Source organism: Notamacropus eugenii, chromosome 3, assembly GCF_028372415.1.
Source record: "Notamacropus eugenii isolate mMacEug1 chromosome 3, mMacEug1.pri_v2, whole genome shotgun sequence".
NCBI lineage: Eukaryota > Metazoa > Chordata > Mammalia > Diprotodontia > Macropodidae > Notamacropus > Notamacropus eugenii.
The window spans coordinates 153,413,824-153,431,265 of NC_092874.1; the positions used below are offsets into that span (position 1 = coordinate 153,413,824).

At 36.7% G+C, this 17,442-nt stretch overlaps 1 protein-coding gene across 3 annotated transcripts in view; it reads left to right on the forward strand.

Annotated features, from left to right (window-relative positions):
* Positions 1–17,442, forward strand: part of CCDC146 (coiled-coil domain containing 146) — a 187,666-nt gene that overhangs the window by 123,887 nt on the left and 46,337 nt on the right. For all 3 annotated transcript variants that reach the window (XM_072653160.1, XM_072653161.1, XM_072653162.1), the window contains one exon: positions 359–545. In XM_072653160.1, coding sequence (XP_072509261.1) covers positions 359–545 — 187 coding nt within the window. The remainder of the gene's footprint in view (positions 1–358; positions 546–17,442) is intronic.

A 17,442-nucleotide genomic window follows, 5' to 3' on the forward strand; every position in this document is an offset into this window, starting at 1 on the left:
AAGAGTAATTGAGATTTTTTTTTCCAGTGAGAACCATCTCCTTGATACCAGTATGTACTGGAGGTGTATATATGTTCCATTTTCAATTAAATGTCAAGACTATTCAGATGTTTCTACCTCAGGTTATCATCTTAGAGTAACTCAGGTTACTTGGACATTAACTGCAGTCAAACCTGTAAGTTACAGTTGCACTATTCACTGTGATTCAGGGATCACGATGGAGTATCTCCATATCCTTGTGTGGAAGATGTTGTCTACATGCCATCAACTTTGATGGGTGTCAATGAATGGCTGTAAGCACAAAGGAATACAAGTCCCAGGAGAGCTGAAATTTGTTTTTTACAATTTGCTTCCTTAGAGGCATTGTGGAACTCAACCTGCGGAACTGCCTCATTAGCAAGCATAATATCCACGATGAGGTCACTCGTAAGCAGAGAGAGAAAGATCGAGATATCAGAAATTTAAAAAAGATGGAACTGCTCTTGAAAGTGAGCATGGATTCACTGGCTCAAATTCAAACCCAGCATCAGCGACTCACGTTAGAGGTACGTGCTGTTCATCTAGATGGGACGTGTGAGCTCAGCATTGCGTCAAAAAATAAACATTTTAGTAAGTTTGTTGCAGGTGTTTTGCGTATTTGTTTAACTAGCAATAAAGAAGGGAAAAGGCAAAAGAGAAGAGATCAAGAAAAACGGAAGCTGAAAATGACTGTCTTTAACTGATATTCTATCAATTGTACTAGCCTACAATAACAATTAATAATAATTTTGTTGGTTAGTCATTTTCAGTTGTGTCTGACACTTTGTAACTCGTTTGGGGATTTTCTTGGCAAAGATACTGGAATGGTTTGCTATTTCCTTCTCCAGTTCATTTTTGCAGATGAGGCAACAGGCAAACACAGTGACTTGCCCAGAGTTACACAGCCAGTAGGTATCAGAAGTGAGATTTAAACTTGCGTTTTTCCTGACTCCAGGCCAGGCACTCTTATTTACTTGGTCACCTGTAACGTCTCCTGTGTGTCTGACACATAATTACTTGTAATTTGATCCTTACAACAACCCTGCAAGGTAGATGCTATTATTATCCCCATTTTATAGATGAAGAAAAACAGAAGAAAATACAGGTTCTTATTTACCCAGTCACACAACTAGTAAATATCTGAGGTCATATTTGAACTCAGTTCTTCCTGATCTCAAGCACAACACTTTATCCCCTTCAACACCTACCTGTCTACAACAATAAAATGGGAGACAGTAGCTTTGCAAAACCGGGGAAACAAATTGACCCTTATTCTATGGTGCATATGAAGAGAGGGGGTGGGTATTGGAAATCACATCATCTCTCACTGGTGAGGAAGGGGTGATATTCCAGGAATGTTCTGGAGCCAACTTATCTTTTGTTAAATTTTCAGTATGAGCATTTACACCTCAGAAACCAGATTACACTATAAATCAGGGCTTCATTTACTGTTTTCTTGATTTTTTAATATTAAAAAAGAAATGGAGAAAATGGTAATAATACAAATTAAATTGAAAAGTGTGTCATAGATACATTTTTCCACCCACCCTGAGGAGCCAGATTCTTAACGGTGATCAGCATACCTTTAGGTGCTGACCACACTTACTGGAGGATTAAGAACCTGAAGGATTAAGTGTGATGGAAAGGTTACTGGATTTGGAGTCAGAAGAACACAGCTCACCCCCAAATACTCTGTGATGCAGTGACAAAGGCCTTCTCACTCTTCATCTCCACCTCCTGACTTGCTTCATGTCCCAGCTAAATCCACCCTTCCGCAAGAAGCCCTTCCCAGTAGCCCTTAGTGCTAGTGCCTTCCCTCTATGGATTATCTGAAACCTATCCTGCATGGTAGCTTGTCTGTACATAGTTATCTGCATGTTGTCTCCCACATTAGGCTGTGAACTCCTTGAGAGCAGGGACTCTCTTCTGCCTTTCTTTGTATCCCTCGTGCTTAGCAGAGTGCTGCCTGGCACATAGTAGGTACTTAATAAATGCTTGTTGACTGATTGACAGGTTCTGCCAATTTCCAGGAAGCTAGACCATGGCCAAAAGAATCTTTTGAAGATTCAGTTTCCTCATCTAAAAAATAAGAATAACATTTGTCTTACCTACATCAGAGGGCTATTGTGAAGAAAGTACTTTATAGATCATGGAGCATTATATGGATGTGAATGATTACTTTTAGAGTGGGGGAGAAGAGAGCCGAGGGAATTAGGAGAAGGGCATCTATAAGCTGACTGTCACAGACAGGAAGAAGAAATCATATAAATGATACAGAGAGGGGAATGGCAAGTGTACCCCAGCTGGCACATGTACCACTGAACACTAGCCTATGTGCTGTGGGATAACACAAGAAAGCTTGGCCTGGAGGCAATAGATCCTCTTCCATACTTGACAGTTTTATTTTGCCAATGAGATGGTTCAAGTGTTTGCAGGGATTCTTTTGGTTTTTCATCTGTTAAGAAGAGAGAGTGATCTTTGCCCTGCCTGCTATTTATTCACGGTTGTCATAACGATCGAGTGAAATCATGGACAAGAAACTCAGTTGTCAAATTCAGATAATTCCATTTGTAGGGCTGTTTCCAGGGAAGAAATAAAAATGGAATAGAAATAGAAGAAAAAGAAATTGATTTACACCACTTCAAGGTTTCACAGTGCCATGAAAGTGACCACAAAGACATCAAAAGCTATACTATGGGAGCCACAATCTCAGAAAAATTCTATTAAGCTAGAGTAATGTTAAGTACAGTCTAGGCAACAATGACTAGGTAATGAATTCTTTGACTATGACAAATGACAAAACAAATAAAAATATAAAATGGTTCTCATTCCTCTGTAGCTCCTTTCAGTTCCACAGTGGTGATGTCATAGAACCAGGAAAGGGGATGGATGGTGATAACACAGTTTTAGGGCATGTGTAAGAATTAATATAACTGTTATTGCCCTAAATGTGAGCTTTGTCCAACAACCAATGAATTGATGTATTACTAGATGAATTGAGCCTCATCAATATTAACTTTTTTGTTATTAATTAATTCAATAGGATTCAACAAATATTCAACTGAGATAATATTTGTAAAGTACTTAACGCAATGACTAGCAAATACTAGGAGCTTAATAAATGTTTGTTTCCTGCCCCCCTCACCCTATTCAGCAAAGCAACAGTTGCCAGTCAGCATTGATAGAAGGGCTTTCCCTCCCAAGAACTCTGAAAGCTATGAAATGACTGCCTGGGAGAAAAAAACAAGCTAGGAATTGAGATAATCTCTGGATATACAAAGAAAAAACAAAATAGACCTCAAAGGAGCTTACATTCTAGACAGACCAGAAGACCTAAAGAAATGATAACTAATTGGAAGCAGTGCCTTTTGGGAGAGGAAAATTAAGGAGCTGGAAGAGTTTGATTTCATCATACATCAAAAGCAACAAGAAACACCATTTCAGTTTTCAGAGGAAGAAATTAAAGCTATTTGTAGTCATATGAAAAAATTGATAAGAGAAATGCAAATCGAAACAGATATGAGGTACCACATCACACCTGTCAGATTGGCTAACATGATAAGACAGAAAAATTATAAATACTGGAAAAGATATGGGAAAATTGGAACACTAATGCATTGTTTGTGGAGTTCTGAACTGATTCAATCATTCTGGAAAGCAATTTGGAACAATACCCAAAGGGCTATAAAAATCTGCATACCCTTTGACCCAGCAATACCACTTCTAAGGCTATGTCCCAAAGAGATCATCAAAAATGTGGAAAGCACCCTCATGTACAAAATATTTATAGCAGCTCTTTTTGTGGTGGCCAAGAACTGGAAATTGAGGAGATGCCCATCAATCGGGGAATGACTGAACAAATTGTGATATATGAATGTAATGGAATACTATTGTACTATAAGAAAGGATGAGTAGGCAGACTTCAGAAAAACTTGGAAAGACTTATATAAAGTGATGCTGAGTGTATACAGTAACAGCCACAATGCGCGAGGACTGATTTTGATAGACTTAACTCTTTTCAGCAATGCAAGGAACTAAACCAACTCCAAAAGACCCATGATGGAAAATGCCATCCATATCAAGAGATAGAAATATGGAGTCTGAATGCAGATAGAAGCATACTATTTGCTCTTTTTATGTTTTATTTTGTTTTTTCTTTCTCATGGTTCCTCCCATTCTTTCTTATTCTTCTATACCACATGACTAATGTGAAAAAGTGTTGAATAAGAATGTATAGAGAGAGCCTATATTGGATTGCATGTCATCTTGGGGAGCGGGGAAAGGTGGGAGGTAGAGAAAATTTAAAGCTTATAGAAGTGAACATTGAAAACTAAAAATAGATACATTTTTTAAAAAAAGAAACACCATTTCATGAAATATTCTTTTTCTGCTCTAATGATGAGGAAAACAAAAAGACTGCCATGGAGGTAACTGAAATATATGTGCTAACATTTATTGTAAAGGATAAAGTAGACAAATTCTATGAAAAATTAAAAGGACATATATCTTAATTTAAATGACTTCAATAAGGAAAGATAGATGATAGATAAATAGGTAACGTATATGTGTGTGTATATATATATAATACAAATATATATGTAAAGATATCTATCTATATGCAGAAGCTTCATGTCTATATGCACTATATGCCAAGAAGAGAGACAGAAAATAGTAGACATGTTAACCAAATAATATCACAAAAATGAAAGTGATTATGTTTTAAGACAGGAAATAACTGTTTGTTGTCATAGCAGTCTTTTTAGAATCCCCTGTCTTTGTATTCATGCCATCCCTGAGTCACAGCAAGGGCCAAAATCAGCAATAAATTAGAAGAAAGTACAAAGAGGAGAATATATTTTGCTCAGTTACAGAATATATTTATTTATTGTTCAGAAAATATTTTACTTAGAATCTCTATGAATAAGCTGATGAAAAGATGACAAAAAGGCAAAGACATTAACTCTGATCATCAACATCTTAGAGAAATATAATGAAATCAATCAAACTGAAGATTACAAAAAAAAATCTATAAATCACATTGGCCACATAACATTTGATTTCTGGGCAAAACAGAGACATGTCAGGCAGGAACAACACTGGTTTGGAGTTAAGTTCATTTGCAAAACATTACAGAAGAAGATATCCTCTCATAAAACAAAGAAAAGCAGAAGAGAGGAAAACAAACCTTCATAAAAACTGGTTTGAGACCAACAAAACCATTTCATCTCAAAACAATTTGGCATCAGGAGAACAAAGAGATGCAAAATTAAATAGAATATAGAATTTAGAATTTTCTAAACTAATCACTTCTTGTCATTAATAACAGTGGAACTAGTACATGTGAACTCTTAACACAATTTTAAGCAAATGTTAAAGACAGAAAAATATGGCAGGTACTTATTAAATACTTATTGACTTGATGTAGAATGGCCCTTAAATGAAGTTAAGAAGTGAAGAAAAGTAATTGGACATGACCAAGTATACATAGAAGGAATTCGTGGTGGAGATGGTCTAATTTTTAAGGCATTAAGGGCTCTGTTTTCAAGATATCTCAGAAAGGGGAAGATATTTAAAAAAAGAAAATTTTAATCACCTCCCTCCATATGGTGGTAGCTGTTGTTGTTCAGACATTTCAAGTGTGTCCAGCTCTTCACAACTGCGTTTGAGGTTTTCTTGGCAAGGATATTGTAATGGTTTGCCATTTCCTTCTCCAATTTATTTTACAGATGAGGAACTGGTGTAAAGCTAGCAAGTGTCCAAGGCCAGATTTGAGCACAGGAAGATTAGTTTTACTAATTTCAGGTGCAGCACTCTGTCCACTGTGCCACCTCAATGCTCCTAAGAACTCATTAACACTTAGTGAATATATACCTACTTTGTCAGCTTAACAAAATCTTAACAAGAATAGTTGTTAATAGTATGTATTGAGGACATCTTTAATCAAAATATGAAAAAGAAACAGGCAGGCTTTGTCTAATGATTTTCTTGAACAGACCACCTCTTCTTTTCAACAAAATTATATGAAGAACCTACTATGTGCTAGTCATTGTTCTAGGTTCTGGGTATACAAGACAAAAAGAAAGAAAAAAGAAATAGTGTCAGCCCTTGTTTGTTGGTTACCAAAAAAGATGTTTAATTCAGCACAGAAAAATACAGTTTTAAATGTACCTTGCCACGTTGTCTCTAAATGGCTATGTTGAAATCATACAAGATTTCTTCACAGATGCAACCACTGAGCTATCTTTTCTCAACATTATCATTATGAAGAAAAGGATAAAAGAGGGATATGTATGTTCCCCAAAGGTCCTGGCCACTCTTACAGAGTATGTGCAGCATAAATTCCAAATAAAAGGCTCCAAATTCTAGAGATGATACTCTTCTTTGTAAATGATTTTGGGCTCATTATATCAAGCTGATCCAGAATACTACAGATCTTCTTTCAAGAAGTCTATAAGGGCAGATAGGTGGCACAGCGAATAGAGAACCAAGCCTGAAGTCAGGAGAACCTGAATTCAAATCCAGCTTCAGAAACTTGACATTTACTAGCTAGGTGACCTTGGGCAAGTCACTTAACCTCAATTGCCTTGTCTCCTAAAAAAAAGAAATCTGCATACAGTCACACAAAATAGAACAGATGAAGGAAAAATCAAGTGGAAAAAATGCTTGCTGGTTAAATTAGGACATGCAGTTGAATGGGCAATCCATTGATTTAGTCTATTAGAACATACATACCTTGAAAAATGACTGAAAATCAACAAAGAATTGGGGGGGAAAGTAGTTAAATTATTGGAGGAAGAGTAGGCTGGATTGAAAATTTTAAATGCAGTAACATTTAATTATTTCAAGTTGCTCCTTGACACCAAAACTGAGCTCTTAACAAAAATATTCTCCCAATAGTGCTTTATGACTATGAAACAGACATTACCATAATCTCCATGGAACCAAAATGGGGATCCCAAAGGTGAATCAAGGGGGTACATCGTATGAGTGGGTGAGTAGATGGAAGATTATTATGAAAGATTCATTGCACAAAGGAAGTAACATAAAAGATTATGAAGGGAATGTACTAGTTATATCAAATTGTCAAAGGATAAGAAATATATAGCCTGCATATTGCACTCCTAACTAGGAATTTTTTTTCAAGACCTAAAGGAAGCCCTATAGAATAGATACTGGGTAAATACTCCATGGACTTATAGAAGACCACTGAGGTGGATGATCTCCTCTCCTACTTGTATGAGAAAATTGAGGCCATCTATCATGACTCATTCCTCTCCTCTACTCCATACCCTCAAAATCTCTATACATTTTTACCCAACTTCTCCTCTCTTCCAGTCTCCATCTGTATATATTTAATCCTACTCTTCCTCTGAATACATTTTCAAATCATGCTAGACATCTCTACCTGGATATCCAGTTAGTACCTCAGATCCAATATGTCCAAAATGAAATGTATTCTCTTCCCCCGCCCAACCTGATTCTCCTCAAACTTACCTATTTCTGTTAGGATATTACCATCTTCCCATTTACTAGGTCATTACATTGGAGTCACCTTTGATTCCTACCCTCTCCTTTACCCCTAACACTCAAGCAGTTGTCAACTCTTGTGAGTTCTGCTTCCATAATACCTCTTTCATTTGTCCCTTTGTTTTCACTTACAAGGTCACTAATTCCAGTCTTCATTACCTCTTTCCTGGACTGTTGTAATGGCCCACTATTTAACCTCCTAGCTTTCAGTCTTTACTCTCCCTCGCTGATCCCACATACAGCTGCCAGAATAATCTACCAGGTCACTCTGCTTCCCCAAAGCCTTCCGTGATAGCGTATTGCTTCTCAACTTAGATAGAAATTCCTCAGCCTCATTTTGCTATGGTCTACTTTCAATCTACCCTTTCCTCTTAACTCACTATATTTCCCTCCTCATTCCAAGTAGCCTGACCTACTAGGTATTACTGGGCCTTATTCCCCCTCTGTGTATTTGCACAAGCCATTGGACATGCTCAGAGTCTCTCAGAATCCTTATCTTCCCTGCAGGTTCAATTGGCACAAGCATTTCTTCTCCAGGAAGACTTCCTTGATCTCCACTCCTCTTGCCCAGTTGTTAAAGCTTTCCCCTTTTTCAGAGGATGCATCTTCATCTGTTCCTCTATGTATATGTTGAATTTCTCCAGGAGAGTGTAAATTCCTTGAGGCCATGAATTATTTATATCCCTTTTATCCCTAGAGCTTCCCACCATGCTTTGCTATATAATAGACTTACTAAATATTTGCTGAGCTCAAGTTGTGATCCTTCTCACCACTCTCACCTCACCTCTCAATTCTGAGCCGGTCACTGTGTCCCTGCTTCCTATCAGCTGTGGGCTCTTCTCACTTTGCTTTCTTTCTGTGGATAACCTTTGGCATTTGCCTCTGCTCCCCTGGCTCCTGGCTTTTAGCAACCAGAAAGGTCTAAAGAAACATCTTTCTTTCAGTTCCTTCAGCACTAATGAACAGAATGCCTCTGGCCTATTAGAACCCCTCTGCTCCTTCTTAGCCCCTCCTGCCATACTCAGAGCCTCCTCAGGAGCTTCCTCTTGCTCATTTTTTCAGAGAATGGAGAGGGCCCTGGCTGTGGAGCATAGGGAGAACGGAGTTCAAATCATGTTCTGACGCTAAGGAGCTCTGTGACCATGGGCAACTCATTTAATGCTCCTTCATTTTCATTATCTGGAAAATAGACATACTAATACCTATCGTAGTTGTAAGGATCAAATGAAATAACATATGTGAAATGTTTGCAAACCTTAAAGCGCTATACAAACGTCGATAACTAATTTCAGTTTCTTTTCCCACTATATGTCAATTTGTGGTGAGTACCTCCCAATTATTTCTTATATTTCTCAGTTTGGGCAAATGTGTCTCTTACTCCATTAGCACATATCACTAAACCTTTGGGTTCCTGTTATTGTTGTTCAGTCGTGTCTAACTCTTCATGACCCCATTTGGGGTTTTCTTGGCAAAGATACTGGAGTGGTTTGCCATTTCCTTCTCCAGCTCATTTTACAGATGAGGAAACTGAGGCAAACAGGGTTAAGTGACTTGCCCAGGGTCACACAGCTAGTAAGTGTTTGAGGCGAGATCTGAACCCAGGAAGAGGAACCTTCCTATTCAGGAAGAGGAATCTTCCTACTCCAAGCCCAGTGCTCCATCCACTACACCACCTAGCTGCCTCTGTGGCTCCTAAGGACTCCTTTTGTTTTTCATCAATTCTTTCCGCTTCTCCTTCCATACTTACTAGCTGAGCTGGGAGGTAGAATGGGGTTCTGAGCTTTCTCCGTAGATGTCCAAAGGAAAGTAGGGATGGAGGGTTTGAACCAAGAGCTGGCCCTTGCCTCCCCCTCCCCACACCCCTTAACTGTGGTGCAGAGAGACCAGGAGAACCCCATCACAAAGGAGAGTTGTATCCTTGCTACATTTCTGTCTTTTTAAATGAAACTTTATGATTTCATGTACATCTTTTTGTTTGTATATTTAAACATCTTCTTTGAGTTTGTAAGTTCAAAAAAGAAAGGAAAATGCAACAACCTTTTTTTGAGCACAAACATAATATGACAGTAAGTCTTTTTGGTACCCTCTTTATGGTGGATGCCAATCCTGAACCAGGCCAGAGATGGCAACAGGATGGGAAAAGAAGTGAAGGAAAGGACAGCGAAGGAAGACACCTGGGTTCTAGGTCCTGCATCCTCACTAATCTGCTGGGTGACTGTCATCAAGCCAACTGAACTTCTCTGTGCTTCAGATTCTACCAATTTAAAACAAGAAGAACTAGACTAGATTATCTCTAATGTCCCTTCCAGATCTATAACTCTGATTTCCATGAACTCTCAAAAGCATATGTATTGAGCCCAGGACAGGCTTTTCATATTGTATTTTATTAAGCCAAAATGTGACTCACGGTAACTCCCTATAATTCAATATTCCTCATTTTACTCAAGGATAAGTATAATAGATCCCTAGAATTACCCTTCAAATATTTAAATCCCTCATCCTCTCTACCCCTAAATGATTTAGGAAAACAAGGGTGCAGTACTAATTAGGCAACAGGGTATTGAGCTCAACTAGAATTCTACTTTATTGCCTGAACCATTCCACATGCAAAATTTTACAGTGTATGATTTAGCTCCTTTCTATATTTTACTTATAAATTTTCTGAATTCTTGACACCACTGTTACTGTCCCAGTTAACTTCCATGGGAACCATGAACTCTATCAACAGATGCTAAGCACTCTCCATAACCACACCTTGGACGTATTGTAACTAGAAATTATGAAAGATCCAGAGTATCTGAAGGCTAATCCTTCAGGAAAAATTCTCTGAACAGTAACTTCTTAAAACATTAGTGTAGCTTTCAATTTATGACATAAACTCTAACAACTTATATAACAGTTTATAAATAAAACTTTTCTGTTGAAATGTGTTTCTAATGGCCAGATAAGAAAGCAACCGCCTTTAAAACTGAGAATCAAATGGCATAAATAAAATTACTTTGATAATTGATATGTTTTCAAAATTTTATTTTTTTCCAAATGTGTTGTCTGGATACTTTCATACTGATCTCAGAGGAAGTCATCCATGGGTAAAAGATTAGGATTAACTCTAAAAATTTACATCAATGAAAGAGTTCATTGATTGAAATAGCTTCTACCAGAAAATTTATAAGTAGCAGATATAGAAATAGTCACACTGCATGATATAAAATATAAGTCTAGAAACTATTCAACACATATTCAACACATATGTGGTAAGCCTGGGGGAAGAAACACAAGGATAAATAAGGAAGGGTTTCTGCCCTCCTAGAACCTACAAACTGATGGAAGATAAGAAGTACACAAATAAGTTGAAGTCAAAAATAGACAATAATTAGTGCATAAGAGATGTCTAAATAACGTACAATGGTGTGTTGAATGTCTGAGGAAACAAAGGTTTGAACTTCCAAGTATGCTGATTTATTAAGCAATGCATGCCAATTGTATAACTAATTGGGAGCAGACCTCCTCGGCTTGGAACTGGACCCCAAATACAGGGGGAAACAGATTTTTATGCATTAAAAGAAAACTGCTAACAGGATATAAACCAGGATACAAGATTAGGTAATCTGATGTCTAATTAGAGGAAAGAAAAGAGGCTGTCCAAGTTGGAGGGGGAGAATGAACAAGTGTAATTCCTTGAAGTCAGAAGTATCCCATTCCCCACCAAATGTCTGTATTCAATCAGAGGAATAAGGCGACAATAACTGATTGATAGTATGAGGCTAGATTTCAGATAATACTTAAAGGTTCATTGAGATGTAAAATTGTGAGAAAACTCTTTGCATCCATCTTTGGATCTGACTGGGCTGCTGGTCAGCACAATCTGGGTCCTTAGTGAAGGGTCTCTAAATAGAAGGTAGAGGGTCCAACTTCCCAACCATGAAGGGCTAGGTTCAAACAACACAATAAAATTTTCTCACAATTTCCGTAATTGAATAAAGTTTTCTCACAAGACCAAAACTGGACTAGGCCTGTAACTGTGTAGAAAGGAAACGAGCTAGGTCCAGAATTTTCACTTAATTCCTACAATTCCCCCAATACTAAGAAAGATCTCAATCTAATCCTTAGAAAATATTAGAGTGCACACAAAGACAGTGTGCATACCCTTTTTCTTGACACCATGGCCAGCAAAACTGTATGATATAAATAATACATTAACTCAAATTGGGGAAAATTTCTGTACTGGGAGAAACCTCCACTTTTTGTGACTAATTGCAGCCAACATTATTAATCCATTAAACTTAGAATTGAATTATTTACGATTTACTACATTTTCATTTTCTATGTAAGGATATTTTTCTTTTTTTAAGAAAGGCAAGTGTATATTTAAGTTCCCTCTTGGGGAAATGCTTATTTATTCAACATTTGATATATATTGCCTACTGAGATTATAACAATTATGAAACATTAGCATTGAAAATATTCAGATGGGAAAAAGGTGCTCACCAAATAACTTCTGTTGCTATCTGTCACTTCATACGTATTCTTAAGAAATCATTTTGCACAGTAATATAAACTATTATTTTCCAAAGAAATATAGTTTAATATTAAAGAAATTGTATTTATTTTTAATATGAAATAAAAGGTGACTCTTTGTATTTGTTTGATAATTTTCATGCCCCTTCAAATTTTGATGTGTCAAATGTATCCAATGCTTTTCCTCCTTAAGGGTGATATGACCAGTCATAGTAATTTTCAGAGTAAATATTTACTTAAATGTTTATTTAAAATACTCTATAGTATTTTTTTTTCCCTTTGAAAAGCTCTAGTGCCTCCTCATAACATGGAGAAAATTCTGAGTTCTCGAAGACCAGGCCAGTGGAGAACATCAGGCAATCCCTAGCAAATTAGAGAGCAGCTAAGTGGCTCAGAGAAAAGAGTGCCAGGACTGGACTCAGGAAGACTCATCTTCCTGGGTTCAAATCTAGTCTCACACACTTTCTAGCTACGTGACTCTGGTCAAGTCACTTAGCTCTGTTTACCTCACTTTCCTCCTCTATGAAATGAGCTGGAGAAGGATGTGGCAAAGCACTCCAGTATCTTTGCCCAGAAAACCCCAAATGGGGTCATGGAGAGTCAGACATGACTGAACAATAACACAAGCAGTCTGGAAAGGCTCGAGTATGAACCTGTATTTTTTATGCAGAATTCAAGAACCAGCCTTTCTAAATACCAAGAGACTGATTACCAAAAGTTGGCCCCAACTAACTATGTTTTTTGGCCAGGGCAGCCCACAGAATGGACAAAAGCATAACAATAGCTCACCGGTCAATAACAATTTCAGGTTTGCAACGTGCTTTACATATGTTATCTCATTTGATGAAGAAATCAAAACAATTGATAGTTATATGAAAAATGCTTCAAATCATTATTGATTAGGCAAATGCAAATTAAAACAGTCTTGAGGTATCATCTTGTACCAATCAGGTTGGCTAAAATGATAGAAGGGCAAAGTGACAAATGTTGGAGAGGATGTGGAAAAATTGGGACACTAATTCGCTGTTGGTGGAACTGAACTGATCCAACCTTTTTGGAGAGCAATCTGGAATGATATCCAAAGTGTTATTAAGCTGCCAATAGCCTTTGACCCAGCAACACCACACTACCAGGCTGATTTCCAAGGATGATTGAGGAAAAAGGAAAAGAACGTACATATTCTAAAATATTTATCACAGCTCTCTTTTTGGTGCAAAGAACTGGAAAGTGCAAGGATGCTTGTCATTTGGGGAATGGCTGAACCAGTTGTGATAAATGAGCTTGATGGAATGTTACTGTGATATAAGAAATGATGAGCTCAACAATCTTAGAAAAACATGGATAAATGCACACAATAATGAGTAGAGAAACGAGGAGAGCCAAGAGAATGGTGTATACAGTAGCGACAAAACTGTTTTAAGGAAAACTTTGAATGGCTAAGTCATTTTTACTCTTATAAATATCCAAATTAGCCCAAAAGTCGTATGAAGGAAGATGCCATCTGCATCCAGCAAAAGAACTGATACATAGAAGAATGTATAGAATGATTTTATACACACACTAATGGTAGCCATCTTTAGGGTGGGGAAAGGGGGAAGGAATAAAAAAAAGAAAAAAAAAGGTTACATGATAACTTTAATGTGTGTGTGTGTATATATATATATATATATATATATATATATATATATATATATATATATATATATGGAATAGAAAGTTGTACATAATACTTTTGCAGTTTCATGTGCAATCATCTTTTCCCCCCATTCTACTATGTTATGGAAATGCTTGCTTTATTTCTTAAGTTCAGAATAAAATAAATAAAATGCTAAATAAAAAAAAAATTTAAGTGATCAGTTCTCACAATATTGCAATGACAAGACGATTTCCCTCCAGAAAGAAAAAAAATGATCACGGATGTCACTTTTATCCCTACAAAATCAATAATAAATATGTCTAAAAAAACTGATATTTACAAAGCAGCATTTCTGCATTATCTCTCTTATAAGATCTTTTTATAAAAATTCTTGCTTAAACATGGGCAGGGAGATGGTTGCTGGCTAAGCATTTATTTAACCCCTATTCATGGCCAAGGACCAGGTACTAACAGTTCAAGCTCACCTAAAACATTATCTGATTCAACCAACACAACAAGACACTCCAGTGAAGTTCCAAACTCTTTATGGTTTTCAGAAAAATGTATATGGTTCTGTCTTCTACCTCAGCCCCTTTTTGTGGGTAATCCCTTCATAAGTCTGAAGGCAGTGAACATGGATTTATTCATTTCATTTCTTGAGGTTCATGCTTCCACCTAGCAAGGGAAAACTATGCCCTCTTCCTGAAGCATTTCCATGGAGTTTAATCACATACCAATGTGTGTATACATACATACACATGCACATACATACACAGACATATATATGTATACACATACACACATACACACATGTGTATGTATATGCATCCTCACCCTATTCATATCTTGTAATTTTTATCTATGCCCTTCTAAAAGATTTTATATGAGGAGCTCCTTGTGGACCAGCAGTCTGTGTCATTTAACACTTTGTATACATGCTTTCAAACTGACCACCTTATCCCACACTCTTAGCACATGAGATACTCACCTCTTTATATGTGTCTTAGAGTCTGTCTTTTAGACTGCTTCTAACCTGTAAATCCTCATTGTTAATGTGCTGCAGCCTACTCAAAATAAAACTGTATATTAAACATAATCTCAGCCTCCAGAGACCAAGAAATGATTCAATAACCACCATTAAATAACTTAAGTTGAGGGACAAAATGAGGCCCTCTTCCTTAAACGAGTGACCACATTCAATCATTTGCCAAGTCCTGTTATACATATGCCTTCTACAACTTCAACAATCCCTTCAAATTTCCCAGGACAAAAGAAAATTAAATTCATTTTTCATTAACATTTTTTAAATAAAAATAACATTTTTTACTAATTTTATTTAAAAAACAAAAAAAGTATCTTAAAACCCATCAGGATCACAAAAGATTCTATATCGTTGTTATCAACAAACATTTATTGGCTGTCTACTATTTTAAAATGTCACGTAATTTTATTAACAGTTAAGATGCTATACTGACTAGTAACAAAAGTTTGGCTATCTAAAGAAATTTTGAAAGTTTGGCTATATGACTACAGAAATTTTGAAATAAAAACAAAATAGTGCTAAACATTGTCTCTGACCTTAAATAGTTTATAATCAGAGGACAGAGTAGTACTTGCTTAGTGAGTGGTAAATACAAAGAGTAATGAAACTATATTTTACTAACCATTTGAAGGTTTTTACTCTGTTCACAAAATTAGAAACGGGAAGATTTAATATTAAAACAAAAGGTGTTATATGACAATTTCTTTCCTTTCACTCATTTCAAGAAAAATCCACTTTCCTCTTTGTTAAGTTTTAATAAGTTCCCTTTGCTCTTAGGAGATAGCTGATTTACACTATGTCCAGATATCATACCCTTTGGCTACACTGAAAATCAGTGACTGGGTACCAAATAGAGCCAATTTCAACATTAGTATGATTTTCAGACTCAGAACCAATAGTTCTACATCCTCAAAACACAGGCCATATCACTGGGATGCTTTCCCTTATTTCTTCCAAGGTGCAGTTAACTTTGATGCTTTTATGACCTTTGTCCAAAATGAATAACCCCTCCCAGATCCATAGGCACCAAAACTCATGAAAGGTTGGAATAGTTTGGAAGCAGATTGGTCTCAATGAAACTGTGGTTCACAAATATTAAATAATTAGGATGTTTACAACAATAAAATATTAAGATGTTGATTTGCCTATTGCCCAGTTCCTTGCCAAAGATGAGAATACTTATAGATTGCTTCAAACTTCTCAGACTATGTAATTAGAATTTGATGGACTCTTCCTTCCCCACCCAATTAATGATTAGTGTAAACCTATATCTACCAATTTTTCTCCAGATTGCTTTAGTGAATTTTTCTCTCAGTTGATTGTAGAGCTTATATGAAATTGTGTGGATTTAATATGGACACAGTATAATGCTAGGGTAGGCATTGCTGTAGTGTTCCAATAATACTCCTGTTGTTATACTGGCATTGGAAAAGAAAATAACGGATAGCTATGGAAACTGGCAGCAAATAGAAGATGGAAGACAGTGATATTGGGTTCAGATCCTTAAGATAAAATGATGAGTTTGGGTATTCTCCAAGGTCACACATATTGAAATAGGTCCGTGGGAGAAAGAGATACAGTAAAAGAAGGAAACATGTGAACAACATATCACAAGATAGTCAAGGTGAAAGTCAGGGGTATTTGACAGGCATGAGCATGTAGTGAAACTTACAGTCATATTTTGAGCTAGAATTAAATTTATAGACAATAACTACTAACAGTTAACAAAAATTTGGCTACATACCTAATTCAATCAATTAGAAGATAAAAGTACTGTAGCATCTGAGCATTTGATTACATACCTGTGCCGTTCACCATTTAGAATATTACTAGAGATCAAATGATTGTTGAAGTTTAAAAGTAAGTGAGACATCCTGGCACTCTTCTTCCATGGAGATTCAATGAACCATGTCATGAATACATAGTAATCAACGTTACATTTTTACATCTGTGGAGCATCATATAGCACAAGAGGAGGGAATTTCTACTATAATGACATAAAGGGGGAATTCTCTACTGGAAAATTAACTGTGCTACCAAGATAGCAAATACCAAGAAATTTAGCCTAGAAGCACAGCTAAGTACTCCTGCTCCTCAATTTTCCACTATACCTATTTGCAAACAAGGAGGTCTATATATCCTGGTCCTCTATTTTTCCAATCTCAAACAATAATGTATGTGCCTCCACTATCCCCCAGCCACATTTGCTACTGGGGAAAGAGTCAAGTAGTTAGATTGAATGGGAAATTGAAGAATGTGGCTAAAGAGCAGCTCAGGGTTTTCTTGGAGCCAACGTGCTTATAGAAAAAATGCTAGAGGAGATACCTAGGGCATTCCTTTCATCTCAGATAACAGCCTTCTGAAGATCATATTACCTGTTTTATTTTTTAACCCCAAGAACTGGCCCAAATGATAGATTTTTAGACCACATTAGGCCTTCTTACCAGGCCTAAAAATGTATCATTTGAGCCAGTTCTTGGGGTTAAAAAATAAAACTGACAGAAGAAATATTTTTGGTCAAGACTTGACTCCAGGTAGGCCTAATCTTGAAAGCAGGGCATGTTTTCTTTTCAGGGAAGATTGTCCCTCTTGCCATTTGTAGCACATCATACTGTCATCCATTGGTAGCTAGGTAGTACAGTGGATAGAGCACTAAACCTGGAATCAGTGAGATCTAAGTTCAAATCTGATCTGTCATCTC